We start from the raw sequence: 16,176 nt of genomic DNA on the forward strand, positions 1-16,176 counted from the left end.
AAGGTTTTAAGAACATCATCTAACCTTTGGCTTTTTCAGGTCTTCTAACTATCTCTCTACTTACCAAATATTTTGAAAATCATTAATAGAGAGTAAACACAAGCAACTCAAGAATCAAAGAAGGGGTTGAAAGTGTTGCTTTCCTAATAATTATGTTTACAGTTCATCTTAGACATAATATATAAAGGCAAACAAGTTAAAATTCAGTCACTTTTTAAACAAGTATTAGATCAATAGCAAAAAAAATATTTTTTACTCATAAATAGTCTTCAATGATTATAACATACGAGTTCACTGTTTTTAATGCATCTCCTCCCCCACTTTTTTGTACAAAGGTAGAACCTTTCTGACATATTAGAGGGCTTACGAGTTCTTACTCTTACTAGATTTGCTATAATTTACTACCACCCATATGATACCAAATTATGTGGTTTAATGGGTATAAAACACAAGTAATTTACCTTTAAATCATCTGTTCAATAAACTTAACTATACCAAGCAACCTTGAGGATCTACAGTTCATGTGTTTTAAACTAACTGTACAGACAAAAAGTCATACAAACAACAGAGGCCAGGATCAGACTGTTTAGAAAAAGTTCATGCCTCAGCTTATTTTACAATCACATTTTCATTGTATTCTTCTGCAAAAAATTAAATAATAACTCATTATTGTCTAAATTTAAGGCAAGAAGAAAGAAGAACTTGAAATTAAGTCAAAAGAACTTAATTAAAATAAAGGTTACCTTTGTTACCGATTGGTGCAACTTATATAGTGAATTCACTACTGCCACATTTCTTCTCTGCCCTTCGGTAAGAGGTCCAATCACCTGACTTGCATCTCCTTGGGTGGAGAGCTGTAAGAATTCAACACAAAAAGAAATTACCAAAATGATAGTTCATATTTACTGGGGGGAAGTTCATGGTCCCCTGAAAAAGAAAATGTTAATTGGAAATATTCAGGTCAAGCTTTGGACTTTAGGCATAGCCAGGTACCTCTGTAGATTTAACACCATGGACCTGGAAGCCTAATTAGTCTTGCATAGCAAGAACATCCTTCATCAGTACTTCATAGCTGGTGGACTCCTGAGGTAAGTGCAACCTAAAAGCCCAGGATGTGCTGTTATTTTGATACATCAGCATAGTATTTCTAGGGAATACCTTCTGCCAACAGTTTTTCTATTAAAAACCTGAGAAATAAGCCATCCAAAAAAAGAAAGCAGAGAAGGAAAGAAAAAAGAAGGAAGGGAGGGAGGAAGGAATAAAAGTAAACCTACATCCTATGTACATTTGACAGCCATCATAATAGCCTAATGAAATGAGTGGTAAAAAGAGGGTATTACACTCATTTTTTCGTAGATTAAAAAGGAAGTTGCTTAGGATTATAACGTGTATGGATGATCAGTAGGAGTGGTACTAATGAATTTTAGGGAAAAGGACATGGAATTTTTACTGAATTAATCTAAAACTATTATAGTTCCATTTAAGAAAAAAATCCACCTACAAATGATTCTCATATTAATCAGGTTTTAATCCAATCCTCTACAACAATTATTATTTAAAGGTCAATTAAACTTGATCAGGAAAATAAAACATGAGGCAAGTAACTATACATATGGATGCACATCTTAAACATGAAAAATTGGCCTTTTATGGAAGAGGTGAAAATAAGAGCATCTTCCCTTTGTTATAGTGATAAAAATAAAATATGAGAGAAAGAAATACTGTTTTTCTTTCTACTCTCCTTTGATACACACACATAAATTTTCAAAATTAAATTCCCACTTTATCAATTCCTACTTATGGCAACAAAATACAATTTAAAAACATAAAAAACTGCATTTAAAATAAAGAGAATAATCCTTCATTGAAGTTATAATCCATGATGATGGCTTTAAGTCAACATAAAGTTTTCTGACATTAGGTTAAATAACTCCAACTTATTTTGCCTTTCCTCATGGACAGATAGTTACCAAATTACAATCAGGTTGTGTCCTAAATGGTCATTTGTAAGTTAGTAGGCTGAAAAAAAAAAAGCCATATTTTTCCTGTAGAAACTATGTTAAAAATCAATGGTTAGACCTCAGACGAGCCCATATAGCCCAGTTTAATCTATAATGTGGTAAACTAATACTAATAGAAGCTCTGAGCTCCCAGGAGACAGCAGATGATGGGCTCCGAGCTATGGTGAGCGTGGGGAAAAGCTCCTGAAGCCACTTTGGAGACTACAGTGGCAATGGTCAGTGGCATCAATGGTTATCGTAGACTCAGGGGTTAGATGCTAAATATGTACCTGTCTATAATAGGCATTTAGAAACTATGAGTTCTAGCTGTACAATTTTTAAAAATCAATCTCTCTTCTCTTGAGATTCTCTCCAAATAATTTTGAAGTGATAACAAAGAAATGGGAAAAGAACCTTTCTGATGCTATCTTATTTCCACTTATTTTATGTATTCCATATTTAATAAAGAGACAGGCTCACTGCTAGAAAAGGATGGAGATTATTTTATTGATAATAATTGATCATAGTTTTAGGGTTTAAAAGTATAGAAAGGCCTATTTTACACCTATTAGGATGCTATAAGAAAAAAGACAGATAATAACAAATGTTGGCCATGATGTAGAGTAACTGGAACTCTTGTGCATTGCTGGTGGGATTTTGAAATGGAGTAGACACTCTGGAAAACAGCCTGGCAGTTCCTCAAAGGTAAACAGAGTGAAAATACACCCAGCAATTCGACTCTTAGATGTATACACAAAAGAAATAAAAACATGTATACAACTATTCACAGAAGCATTATTCCATAGCATAACAGCCTCAAAACTGAAACAACCCAAATGTCAACCAACTGATGGATGGATAAATAAAAATAAGATGTAGTATATCCATACAATGCAATGTTCCTCAGCAAAAAGAAAGGAATGAAGTTCTGATACATGCTACAACATGGAAGTACCTTGCAAGTAAAAAGAAGCCACTTACAAAAGGCCACATATTAAATGATTACATTTACATGAAATATCCAGAATAAGCAAATCCACAGAGACAAAAAGTAGATTAGTAATTGGAAGAGGGGTAAATGGGGAGTGATTGCTAATGGGTAGGAGGTTTCTTTTTGGGGTGATGAAATGTTCTAAAGTTGATTGTGAATATACTAAAAAACAATGATTTCTACACTTGAAATGGGTGAATTATATTTTAATAAAGCTGGTTTTTAAAAAGTATAAAAATAAAAATTCCCACACTACAAGGGTTATCAATGAATACCTTGAGAGCCTAGTGAAAACTAAGGTTAAGATTAGATGGCTCAGTTAAATAAATCTACAAAGTTCAATGAAGAAAATACTATAGTTACAGGAGCAAAACAATGATAATATAAAAGAACTAAAAATGAAATATCACTGTGCCAAAACCAAAGAACAAAATTTAAACATCAAAGTGAAAATATAACACTAGAAGATTGGAAACAAAAATAATATGCTGCTTATCTTGGCCTGACAGCGCAGAATAGAATCAGTCCAACACCTCAGCTAAGTGGATCACCCTGTTTCTCTCCAGCACCACTCCTGTCATAAACTTTTTGGGGATAATAATTTCAAACTTACAAAATGTTACAAAAATAAAAATAGTGCAAGGAACACCCATTTATGCTTTACTCAGATTTACCTATTGCTAACATTTGATCTCATTTGCTTTATTATTCATAGTCTTTCCTTCTCTTTCACACACACACACACGTATATGCATATATTTTTTTCTGAATCATACATACATTATGGCCCTTTGTCCCATTTCAGTGGATATTTCCTAAGCATAGCACTACTCTTTCACGAAACCTCAGTTCAGTCATCGACTTCATAAATTTACATTGTTAACAATACTTTTATCTGGCATCTGCCATGTTTCCAAAGAGTTCTGGTTTCTTTTAGTGGGAAGTGGTATTAGAGACCAAGATCTGGGCCCTACGTGTGTTCACTGCTACTTACTCCTGTAAAAACTCTTAATCAATTCAATATTTATATAGATGATTGCTTCAATACCTGGACTCTTACTTAGTTCCTTGTCTTCTTCCCCTTCAAGTTATAAAAACTATATAGTGAATTCCCATATACTGATAACCTAGACTTCACAATTAACACTCTACAATTTGTTTTATATCACATACCTATCACCTATCTTCAACTCATTTTATATTTTTGATTCATTTCAAAATAAGTTTTAGAGATCAGTATACTTAACCCCAAAACAGTTAAGCATGTGTATAATTAACTGGAATTCAATATTTACTTCCGTTTTGTTTGTTTTTTTTTTACTTTTAAGGTAAAATTTATATGTGATGAAATGCAGACATTTAGTGTACAATTCATTGAGATTTGGTAAACTGCTTTACTTGTGTAATGCTAACCACATCACTCCAGAAAGGTCCTCCATCCCACTTCCCACTCAACCCCACTCTTCTGGTTTGATAAGTCTTGGCTTTTAAGTGGGGCTACATTCACAGACAATATGGAAAGATATTTTTAACGAGTTCCAAAGACAGTATTTCACATATTATTCAGTCTTTTACCAGCTCCTGCTGCCTCCTGCTGTGTTCTTCTTGGGAAAAAATTTTTATTTTTGCTCACACATATTTTCAAAACCACTAAAAGTAAGGTACAATTTATTTTTTCTAACATTTTATTATGAACACTTAAAGACTTGCACAGTGAACACCCACATACTGACCACCTAGATTCTACAACATTTTATAACACTTGCTTATGTTATCCATCCCTCTATCCATTTTATTTTTTTAATATAAATTTATTTTATTTATTTATTTTTGGCTGTGTTGGGTCTTCATTGCTGCGCGCGGGCTTTCTCTAGTTGTGGTGAGCAGGGGCTACTTTTCATTGCGGTGCACGAGCTTCTCATTGCAGTGGCTTCTCCTGTTGTGGAGCACGGGCTCTAGGCACGGGGGCTTCACTAGTTGTGGCAGGTGGGCTTAGTAGTTGTGGCTCACAGGCTCTAGAGCACAGGCTCAGTAGTTGTGGTGCACGGGCTTAGCTGCTCTGCAGTATGTGGGATCTTCCCAGACCAGGGGTCGAACCCACGTCCCCTGCATTGGCAGGTGGATTCTCAACCACTGCGCCGCCAGGGAAGCCCCCATTTTATATTTTTGATGCATCTCAAAATAACTTGAAGACATCACTATATTTGTTACCACTGACTTCATCTCACTGATTAGTTTAATCTATTCTATATCTTTACATAAATTTTTTTTGGGTATATGAATGTAAAGCTTTTTCCACTCAGCATAATGTTACTGGTTTTCACCCATGTTTGTTCCTTTTTATTGCTGTGTGATATTCCATTGTATGAATTTATCTGAGTTTGTTTTACCCATTCTCCTATTATTCCTAGAATGTCTGCAATAAAATGAACACTAGACTTGGGAATCTAGCTTTTCTCTACCACTTGCTGAGTAACTTATGGCTTCGATTTCTTTATCTGCAACAGGAAACTAACAATATAGTCAAGACCAAAGTATGCTTTGTAAACTGTAAAATGCCTTAGCAATGTAAGGCACTACCTTTTATTTTGGCTATGCGGCTTGCGGGATCTTAATTCCCCAACCAAGGATGGAACCTGTACCCCCTGCAGTGGAAGCGCAGAGTCTTAACCACTGGACCACCAGGAAAGTCCCAAGGCATTACCATTTTTATCTCCAGACAATTCTATGTCTGGTTCTCATTTTCTTCTCACTTATCCTTTGCTTAGTCCTTTCCCCTACAATCCACTCCTCCAATTTCTACCTCGCTCAGTACTGGTGAGGGACTACAGGCACAGACTAGGGCTGAGGAACTGGAAACAAAAGCCACTGAAACTATCTAGAGGTACAGACTAAATTATTTTGGCTCCTTTTTGCTTATGGTAAGAAAGCATCTTGTCCAGAGTAGGCATTCTCTATTTCAGAAGCCTCCAGCCATCTTCAGCCATTTTAACTTTTACTTTTTCAAGCTAGTTCCTTCATTTGATCTCTTTAAAACTTACTTTTCACGAATTCACGTGTACATTCAGCAAGTAGAAGATGCTCATTAGGTATCTGTTGAATAACTAAAGGGCCAGAATAATGGTTCCTCATTGCTGCTTTTTCAAAGTTCACCTTATTTGAGACGAATAAAATTGTATGGAGGTGCAAAAACACAGTTTTGGCTGTGAAGCATTAGGAACTAGGGAACTAGAAAGGTAAAAGCAGTAAGAGATTCAATATTCTAAACTATGAGAAATGTACATACTGGTGCATCATGCTACACTATTTAATAATATAGCCTGGAAAGACGTCAGAAAGCAAAAGAGCAGCATTTGAGTTTTCAAACACACACACACACACGAAAAGAAAGGGACTCCCAAGGCTAAAGGAATCCTTAATAATTAAAATGGTTCCTATGTGCAAACAACAAGACTTACTATTCCTTTTTAAGTTTAATTATCTGAAGAAAGTATTTTTCACAAATTCTAATTCTGTACATCTGCTCACTAGGAACTTTGTGTGAATTCAATGCATGAGAAACAACTGAGATTAAAGTCCTGAAACGATGATAAGTTATACTGTTAACATGAAGAATGTTTTTATATAATTTTTTATTGGTAGATGAAATGACCCCAAGATCGCCCTAACATCACAGCTGAGGGCTACAAGTAAAAGAAATAAAACTGACAATTCAAGAGACGAGTTGGATGAGAGCTTTAAATTTCTATTCAGATAATCTACTGAAAATTACTTTTGGGGAAATTATAAAGTTGGTGATTTAGAAGAATGTCTAAAAAGAACAAGAAAATATATTACGGATTAGTTATGAGTTACATACAGTTAAGTTACTTTCCAGATATTATGGAAATACCACTAGTGTTCTATTTATCCGTAATTTCCATTACTGCTAAGAAATGTCAACGGTACAGGATAACTCCTTTTTATATGGATTTGGTCACAATTCTTCTAAACATTTCTTGCAATCATATGTAAAACAAATGAGGAAAAACGTATGTATTAGAATTTCATAGGTTTAAAACAGAACAATGCGAAATGTATACTAATCTACAATGCTTCCTGAATAAAAACAAGTCAAAACATTTTTATATTAAATCAGATATTTTAACAAAAACTTTGAAATAAGCTCTGATCAACCTTCAGTTATGGTTGTATCTATGCTTATTTTTCTGAAAGTGGTGAGTGTATTTGGATTACAATTACCAAATTTTAAAATGTAATGTCATATTTATATTAGAACAAATTCTTTTGACCTAATGCATGCTTTTTATCCAATTTTGGAGTTCACAGCAAAAAAAAAAAATTACACGCAAACGGCAAAGTATTATTAATGTTTTTATTCTAATGGAGTGTATAAAGGGCAAATAGCTAACTCTCCAATTGCACCCCCCACCCCCACCCCCACACACAGAAGACATCAGTAATCAACTGTGGCCCTGTTATGGCCTCGTAACACAATGCTCCAGGTAACGACTACAAATCTCTTAGACACAGGAGATGAAATCTATTTGTAATCCCTGAGTGATGTCATATGAGTTTTCCTGGACATCTGGGCCAATGATTCTAAGGGTATTCTATGGTTCACCTAAATGCTTTCTAGGTCAAGAGACGCTGATAAGCAATATATTCCAAGAGCCTCAAAACTGCTGTATCCTTTCATAGCCCGCTGTCAGAAATGTATCCTAAGAAAATAGTAAAGCTATATGCACAAGGATAATGTTATTTATAAAACAGAGAAATTGGAAAATACTACATGTCTAAGAATAAGAGAATAGTTGGGTATATGAAACAATTCACATGCTGGAACAAACAACAATGGGAGGTGCTTACGGTATAGTGTTAACTGTAAAAAAACAAACAAAAAAAAGCAGATTTGTCTGTGCAGCAGTTTTGTCTCAGAAAAAAAACTGGAAAGAAATAAAGCAAAAATATTAAAAAATAGTATGAAGCATTACATAACGTGCAAAATTCTACTAAAATTATTTAGTAGAATACTACTAAAAAGCACTGTAGAATTCCATACAATCTAAAAGGTTCATTTGTAGAACACACTTAGAAAGTGTTATACAAGATAATTTCCTCCATTATAAAAATGAAAGATGTATAATTCCATCCCTGAAAGATTTAAGATAATATAAGAAAATAAACTGCTTTGGTTACTGTTTACTTCCCCAAAAGAAGATTTCTGGAAAAGATAATCTCTTTTGATCTACTAATCTGTGACACAGATTAAAATAATTTTTATTTATATTTACTTATCAAATGCTTTCATCATAGATTACCTGGTTTAGAGTAAAGAATAAAAGAATTATAATTAAATATCACTTAGCTTATTATAACATGCCAATTAATTGCATTAAAAATATATACACACACACATTCACAATTAAATTACTATCTAACATCCCTGACACTAAATACAGTTTGTAATACATTAGAAATTGAATTGCATTTGAAATTCAGACATAGGCATGTTTCTGCAAATCTATATAGCAGAGGACAAATCCACAGGTTTACACAGCAATTCTTCATTTTCCTGGCATGTCAACCTAACTAAACTTCCCTGACAAATAAAATTAATTTTCTTAGGTGCCAAAACTATCAGAAAATATTTTTACAAAAATCTCGCTACACTGTATGTCAATACTTTTCTGGTTTCATAAATAAGACACATTGAACTTATACCTTAAGAAGTCAAATTCTACTCAACCTTTGTATATGTTCACTAGTGAGTGGTGTTTTTGTGCTATTACACATCTTTATTTTAAAAGTAATTCTATCAGAGCTTCGTAGGGTATATATGGCTGCTTGCCCCTTCACTCATTAAACAGCTTTAGGTTACCATATCTCCTGAAATTTTGTGTTTCCTTTTCCTTTTTCTTTAAATTTTGATGATTTCAAGAATCCTAATCTTATTCTTAAGGTGGCAGTTTCCCCTTTTTGATCTTATCTCCCCTCATCTTGGTCTAACTTGCTGCGAAGTGGGAAGCTAGAGGACTAACCACATGCAAGCTAGGAGACTTCCCCATAAATTAAGTTTATATTTTAGTGCATGGACACTGTGACATCAATTCTAGAAGTTCAAAGGATGTTTTTAGTTCTTTTCTGGTTCTTATTTATATTTCAGACAGTTGAGTTTGTCAAATATTTGACTACTTGATAAAAAAAGAGGTGTTACTACATATTTGTCTAACTGAAAATAAGGACAGGTACATTCAACTACAGAATAGATTCAATGGTAATGCTACATCTTGACATCAGACTAAATCTTCACACAGATCTAATATCAAAGAGATGACAACTTGAGATGGGTTCCCTTTTGGACAATTAACATATAACTAAAAAGCTTGAAATCAAATCTTGTTTACAGACAAGAGGTGAGTAAAACCAGCACACAGGAATCAAATATAGCTTTGTAATTCAAAGCTGTATTGCTGAGACACCCTGTATTACTGTTAGAAGACCCTTTCATCAACCTACCTTTCTCATCAACCTACCTTTCTCATCAACCTCCTCTATATCTTTTCCCAAGCTCCTGTCCTTTATGTCAAAAACTCCACCTGGCACATGGGATTTGATAACTACAGTGGGTAGGGAAGGCAAACACAATTTGCTAGGAATGGATCACTTGGAGTTTTTACTTTTTTTTTTCTTCAAAGAACCTTACGCTTTTGAACAACAGATGGAGTTTCCACCTACCCATGACTGATCACTGGCTCCTAAAACACTGGCCTTGTTAATTTAACTTAGAATCATAAGTCTGTATACTAATTCTTTGAAGAAGAGAGAACGGTTCGTTGTCAGGTATACTGACCTTTTCCATTTTCCAATAATGAATACTAAGACTAATTTACTAATCAACAAGAAAACTCTTTTCATATACATATATTATAGAGAATAAGACCCCTTTGATTCAAGGTAATTTAGGTTTCATACACATTGAATTTCAAACCACAGAATTTCCAAAAGAAATAAGTTTATTACCCTTAGGGATACAGACAAACTAAAATCTCAGAATCCCACTATTAAGGCCTAAGCTAGTCAAAAATTTTTAAAAAAATAATTAGTAGTTTATACATTTGTATATAGACTAGTACTTTCACAGTTTTTGAGATATAAATTCTAATGCAATTAAACCTATAATCTTGTATGCATTATTAATTTTCATAGCGAAGAAGTTCTTTATATATAGTTTAAAGGTAACTTTCAATTTAATTAGTCTTAATAATATAAAATTATTGGTTGGCCAAAAAGTTCCTTTGGGTTTTTCTGTAACATCTGATGGAAAAACCTGAACGAACTTTTTGGCCAACCCAATATATTATTGAGCACCAAGCTAATGAGCTTCTTTCTAAATATTAATCTTAATAGCATTGTTTATAATGTCAAACCAGAAAAAAAAAAGGTTAATTACCTGATTGAGAGCAATGATTATCTAAACTACAAATTTATTTTGCAAAATCTGGCGATGTCATTCTATGTTTGTGTTTGCTACAAATGACTATGACTGAGAAGTCTTTTTCTTTTTTTAACATCTTTATTGGAGTATAATTGCTTTACAACGGTGTGTTAGTTTCTGCTGTATCACAAAATGAATCAGCTATACATATACATACATCCCCATATCTCTTCCTTCCTGCGTCTTGAGAAGTCTTAAGGAAGTAGCTCTGCCATTCTGCGGTGGCCTGAATGACCTCCTTAACCCCATAACTTCCCATTCTGATAGTGGATTTGTCAATTTCTCTGTGAAATTCCATCCACTTTGTCTTATTAGTCTGAGGCTGTGTCGTAAGGTGTATCATAATTCTTATACCCTCCTAGTAAATTGTTCTTGTTCTCATTTTATGACCACCCTCTCCCCAACCCCTAATAATGCTTTTTGCTTTAGAGTCTATTTTGCCTGCTGTTAATATAGTTATATCAGCTTTTGTCTAATTACTATTTGCCTGAAATATTTTTTCTCCAGTCTTTTACTTTCATTCTTTATATGTCCTTAGGTTCTAGGTACATCACACAAAACTAAATTTAATTATTAGTTCTATCCAACTTGAGAAATGTCACTGGCCAGTTTAGGCTATTTACATTTACTGTGATCAATGATATATTTGGAATCCATCTTACTATGAACTTTTTATATGATTTTTTTTTGCTTATTTTTATTCTGTTTACTTTTCAACTTTTTACTGAACCGGTACCTTTTTTTTTTTACCCATTTTCCCCATCAATTAACTTAGAATTTATACATTCTATTTCTCTTCTTTCAGTGGCATAATTAAATTGTTAAAATTCATACTCAACTTAAGTCAAAGTATCTATGGCTTTACAGTCCTCCTGAATAACACAAGCATTTTAGAATGGTTTCAAATTCATTATCCCTTCCTCATTGTAAGCTTTGATGTGGACTTGTATTTTAGGGGGTGTTTTTGTTTGCATGTCCCAAACTAGTCACTATTATTTCTTATTTTATGAGACTAAGGCTTAGAATTACCTACATATTTACCAATTGTTTGTGCTTACTATTCCTTTTTGCATTTCAACCCTTCCTTTAGAGTTAGATTTCCTCCTTCGGTGTTCAACCATGAAACGGCTTCCCTCTCACTGAGAGTGAAGGCCAAAGCCCTCACTACATCCTGCAAGGGCTGGCATGATCTAGAGTTGAGGTTAGAGTTTCAAGGATATTAGATGGGCTCACAGGAATTCTAGGAAAGCCAGAGCATTTAGAGTCAGTCTCTAGTCTCCCAGTATCCAGGAATCCGGGCATATAAGCAAGGCTGAAAAGGCAGAGTGCTTAGAACTAGAGGCCCTGGGCAGAAGGTGCCACTTCCCTGTGATATAACCAAAGTCTGCAACTAAAACTGCTTCAAACATCTACCAGACTTCTGTTGGCTTTTAAGCCACTTGCACCTGCCTCCTCAGCCCCACTGATTGTGATCAATCCCTTTGGCTGCTAATTAAATTCTTTCTTCTGTTTAAAACCTGCGTATCGTAAAAAGTGAAACAGAGCTAACTGGAAAGTATAAACTGAAAAACAAAAGTATAAACTGAAAAACAAAACATCCTTAGTCCAATCCTCCAAGGTCATACACTAACACTTTCTTGTGGTCTTCTGTTTAAAAAAGGAAAAGGAAATAGAAAAGCCTTTATAAAACAGCATTTATTTTATATATCTATCTTATTTACAGGTGGGACTACTAAATGTAGTATTTTCACCTTCTTTTTCTAGCCTAATAATATACCTTGAGACTTTTCCAAATGAGCACACAGAAATCTTCACAAGACGACAAAGTATTTCTCTCACTGATTTGTAACTAAACTCCAAACTATTAATATTTTCTTGAAGCATTTTATTTGTACGCTTAAGAAAGGAAGGAAGAGGATCTAAACTCCCCGGAGTGCAATATTCCTTGTCATTACTGTTACTCTTTTAAGGTTATTAGAATGATTACAGTTAGAAATTAGATTTCCCAACTAAATAGGGTTCTTGGCAAAGATAGGGTTTATATACGTTTTGAATTAACAGAAATGAAACATCTATATGCTAAGTGAAATAAATCAAAGACAAATACTGTATGATATAATTTATATGTGGAATCTAAAAAATATAACAAACTAGTGAATGTAACAAAAAAGAAGCAGACTAACAGATACAGAGAACAAATAAATAGTTACCAGTGGGGGTGAGGGGCAAGATAGGCGTAGGGGATTAGGAGGTACAAACTCTAAGGTATAAAATAATCTACAAGGATATATTGTACAACATGGGGAATATGTTCCTTATTATGAGGGTATAGAAGCTCTCAAATTTCATCCCTTTTTGGGAATTCACTTTTTTTATACTGTGATGCCCTAATGCACGTACACAATATTAAAAAATTAATAAATCTGTATTCTTTTTCTCCTGTTAACTTGCCTATTGTCAGTTTATTTCATAGACCCAGCCATCAAACCTAGAAGGGTGGAGGGAAAGTCTTTCTTCCCCTACATGTACATTGATTTTACAGAAGTCACATATAATTCTAGAACAGGCTTTTGCTTTCATTGATTTTTCTCTATTGGTTTTGTTTTCAACTCTTTGATTTCTGCTCTCATCTTTATTATTTCCTTCTGTTAACTGCTATGGGGCGGGGGGGGGGGGCTTCCCTGGTGGCACAGTGCTTAAGAATTTGCCTGCCAATGCAGAGGACATGGGTTTGAGCCCTGGTCTGGGAAGATCCCACATTCCACGAGCAACTAAGCCCGTGCGCCACAAATATTGAGCCTGAGCTCTAGAGCCTGCGAGTCAAACTACCAAGCCCGCGTGCCACAACTACTGAAGCCCACGTGCCTAGCGGCCGTGCTCTGCAACAAGAGAAGCCACCACAGTGAGAAGCCTGCGCACCGCAACAAAGACCCAACGCAGCCATAAATTAATTACTTAAATAATTAATTAAATTGGGGGAAAAAAAAGAATCTGCCTGCCGATGCAGGGGACACAGGTTCAAGCCCTGGTCTGGGAAGATCCCACATGCCACGGAGCAACTAAGCCTGTGCGCCACAACTACTGAGCCTGTGCTCTAGAGCCCCCGAGCCCCAACTGCCTGAGCCCACATGCCACAACTACTGAACCCGTGTGCCTAGAGCCTGCGCTCCACAACAAGAGAAGCCACCACAATGAGAAGCCTGTGCACTGCAACAAAGAGTAGCCCCCGCTCACCGCAACTAGAGAAAGCTCGCGTGCAGCAACGAAGACCCAACTCAGCCAAAAAAAATTATAAAGAAAATTTAAAAAGAAAATTAAACTGCTATGGATTTAATTTGTCTTCTTTTGCCCTAGTTTCTTGAGGTGGAATACTTGAACAGTAATTTGGGACCTTTTTTTTTTTGCCCCCCATATAAGCATTTAATGCTATGTATTTCCCTAAATTAACTGCATCCCAGGAAGTTTGATACGGTATATTCTCATGTTTATTTAATTCAAAATATATTTTTATATTTCCCTTTTGACCCAGAGATTATTTGAAAGTATGTTATTTAATTTCCAAATATTTGAGAGATTTTCCAGATATTTTTCGGTTACTTTGAGGGGAGGGGTCACAGACCTCTTTGAAACCTGTTACAACATTTTTCCAGAAAAAACTCATATAAAATAACATTTTGTAATTTCCTGGGGTTCACAGATCCCCTGAAAACCCTTCACAGAACTCCTAGATTAGCAATTCCTACCCTAAGACATTGAAAAATGATTTTTTAAAAAGGCTGTCCACAAAGGAGAAACATTTTCTGTAGCCCTATCACAGACAGAACACTTTCCATATGTACCATTTTTTTAGGTATGTCTCAGAAAATAATCTAAATTGGCACAAGTTCATACTAGTGAGTTTAGTAAAAGTTGGCTGCCCAAAAGTTAGCTGCTATGTGCTTGATATAGTAAAGGGAAAAGACAATCAATAATTTCTAAGATGCAAATGAGTTCTTTTATACTCAAATGCAGTGAATTTTAGTTTGCATCCTAACTTTTAAAAGAAAGTGTCTTTTTGTTTGTTTTGTCATTTTTTTCAAATTAAGACTGCTGTTTTTCTGCTGATAAGAGAGAGCAGGAGCACACAAGCTACAGGTAGACAGCAATACATTTTCAGCTTTTCAGCACCTTGAAGTTACAAATATGTCATAAAATTCAGAAGAAATATGAGAACTAGCCTAGTACCTTGAAAGCTCTCAGAGGCTCCTCTGTGAAAACTGTCTTCCTCTATGGGTACTCCATTTGTCCCTGTTGTCTGGGGGTTTTATAGTTGCCCTTTCAACCATGCCTCCCTCCCGACCACTACCACCACAGCTCTGCAATTTAAAATCACGTCTAATGCTGGTGGCTCAGAGATCCCATCACACTGGATATTGCAAGAGCCAATCCCTGAGCGTGTTTTGGCTTTGGTTCCATTTGCAAGGCCATCTTGCCTCGTGTCACACTAGGCTGATACCTATGGCAGCCCTAGGAGGTAAATATAGGTTTTCTTTCTATCTTATTTGTAAGTGTAGCTATATCTTTGTCATTATAAGTATTTGTATGACATTATAAGTATTTGGATACTAGGGAATAGGGTACTCTGAGTGAATCACAGCCTAACCCTGAATAAATGCTGACAACTTTCTCTCCCAGAAACATACTTTAAAATAGTATAATTTGAAGTATACATTAGAGAATTAAATTATATTCCTATACTTTGAAACAGGGATAAGATTATACCTTCTTGATCACTAAGATGCTTGAAAAGATATAAAAGCTCTATAGTTTTAAGATCACTTCCAATTCCGGTAAAAATGGACCAGGTAATTCAGACTAATCCTGTCAATGGCAACACCTAGAAAAGCTGAATTATATATTTAAAAAACCCTCATGGTATCAAAGTGCTAACATGGCAGTGAAAACTCATGGGGGCCTGATCCAAATGCCCAGTTTCTTTTCAAGTCTCTTATTACTTCTTGTACTTTCTGGAGTTGACATGGAAAATTCTATTTGTTTTATTTGTTCACATTCTGAAATAAAGGAAGAGATAAATGAAAGTATATTTTGTAATGAAAGACATAAGGAAAAATAGGAGAGGGGAAAAATTAATATTATATGCTTGTGGTAATGTAAACAAGTTTAGGACAACAAAGATTCGAGAATACAATATATGATAAGGGAATAAATATATGTCATCAAATAAGGCCATACAGAAAAAGGCTCATAATTTTTAAAAGTAAATTAACATTAATTAAAATCATTAAGTAAATTATCATAGTAATGAATTTCTATCTTCTTTGGGCTATGAAGCTGATAGTCATATGCCATAAAAATTTCATACACACTTAGGAGTAAATATTTACAAATCATGTATCCATACAACTCAACAGCCAAAAACCAGTCTGACTGAAAGATGGGCAGAGGATCTGAAAAGACATTTTTCAAAGAAGATACCCAGATGGCAAACAGGTACATAAAAAAGTGCTCAACATCACTAATCATCAGAGAAATGCAAATCAAAACCATAAAGAGGCATCACTTCACACCTGTTAAAATGGCTGGTAAGAAAAAGATAAGAAATAACAAGTACTGGAGAGGATGTGGAGAAAAGGGAACCCTGTGCACTGATGGTGAGAATGTAAACTGCTACAGCCACTGTGGAAAAC

The 16,176-nt window shown here is 34.8% G+C and overlaps 1 protein-coding gene across 3 annotated transcripts in view; it reads right to left on the reverse strand.

Moving 5' to 3' along the window:
• COG5 (component of oligomeric golgi complex 5) overlaps positions 1 to 16,176 on the reverse strand; it is a 282,658-nt gene that overhangs the window by 38,079 nt on the left and 228,403 nt on the right. For all 3 annotated transcript variants that reach the window (XM_033438877.2, XM_012534817.3, XM_033438883.2), the window contains exon 15: positions 744 to 854. In XM_033438877.2, the coding sequence (XP_033294768.1) occupies positions 744 to 854 (111 nt within the window). The remainder of the gene's footprint in view (positions 1 to 743; positions 855 to 16,176) is intronic.

The sequence above is a fragment of the Orcinus orca genome, chromosome 9 (assembly GCF_937001465.1).
Source record: "Orcinus orca chromosome 9, mOrcOrc1.1, whole genome shotgun sequence".
Classification (NCBI taxonomy): domain Eukaryota; kingdom Metazoa; phylum Chordata; class Mammalia; order Artiodactyla; family Delphinidae; genus Orcinus; species Orcinus orca.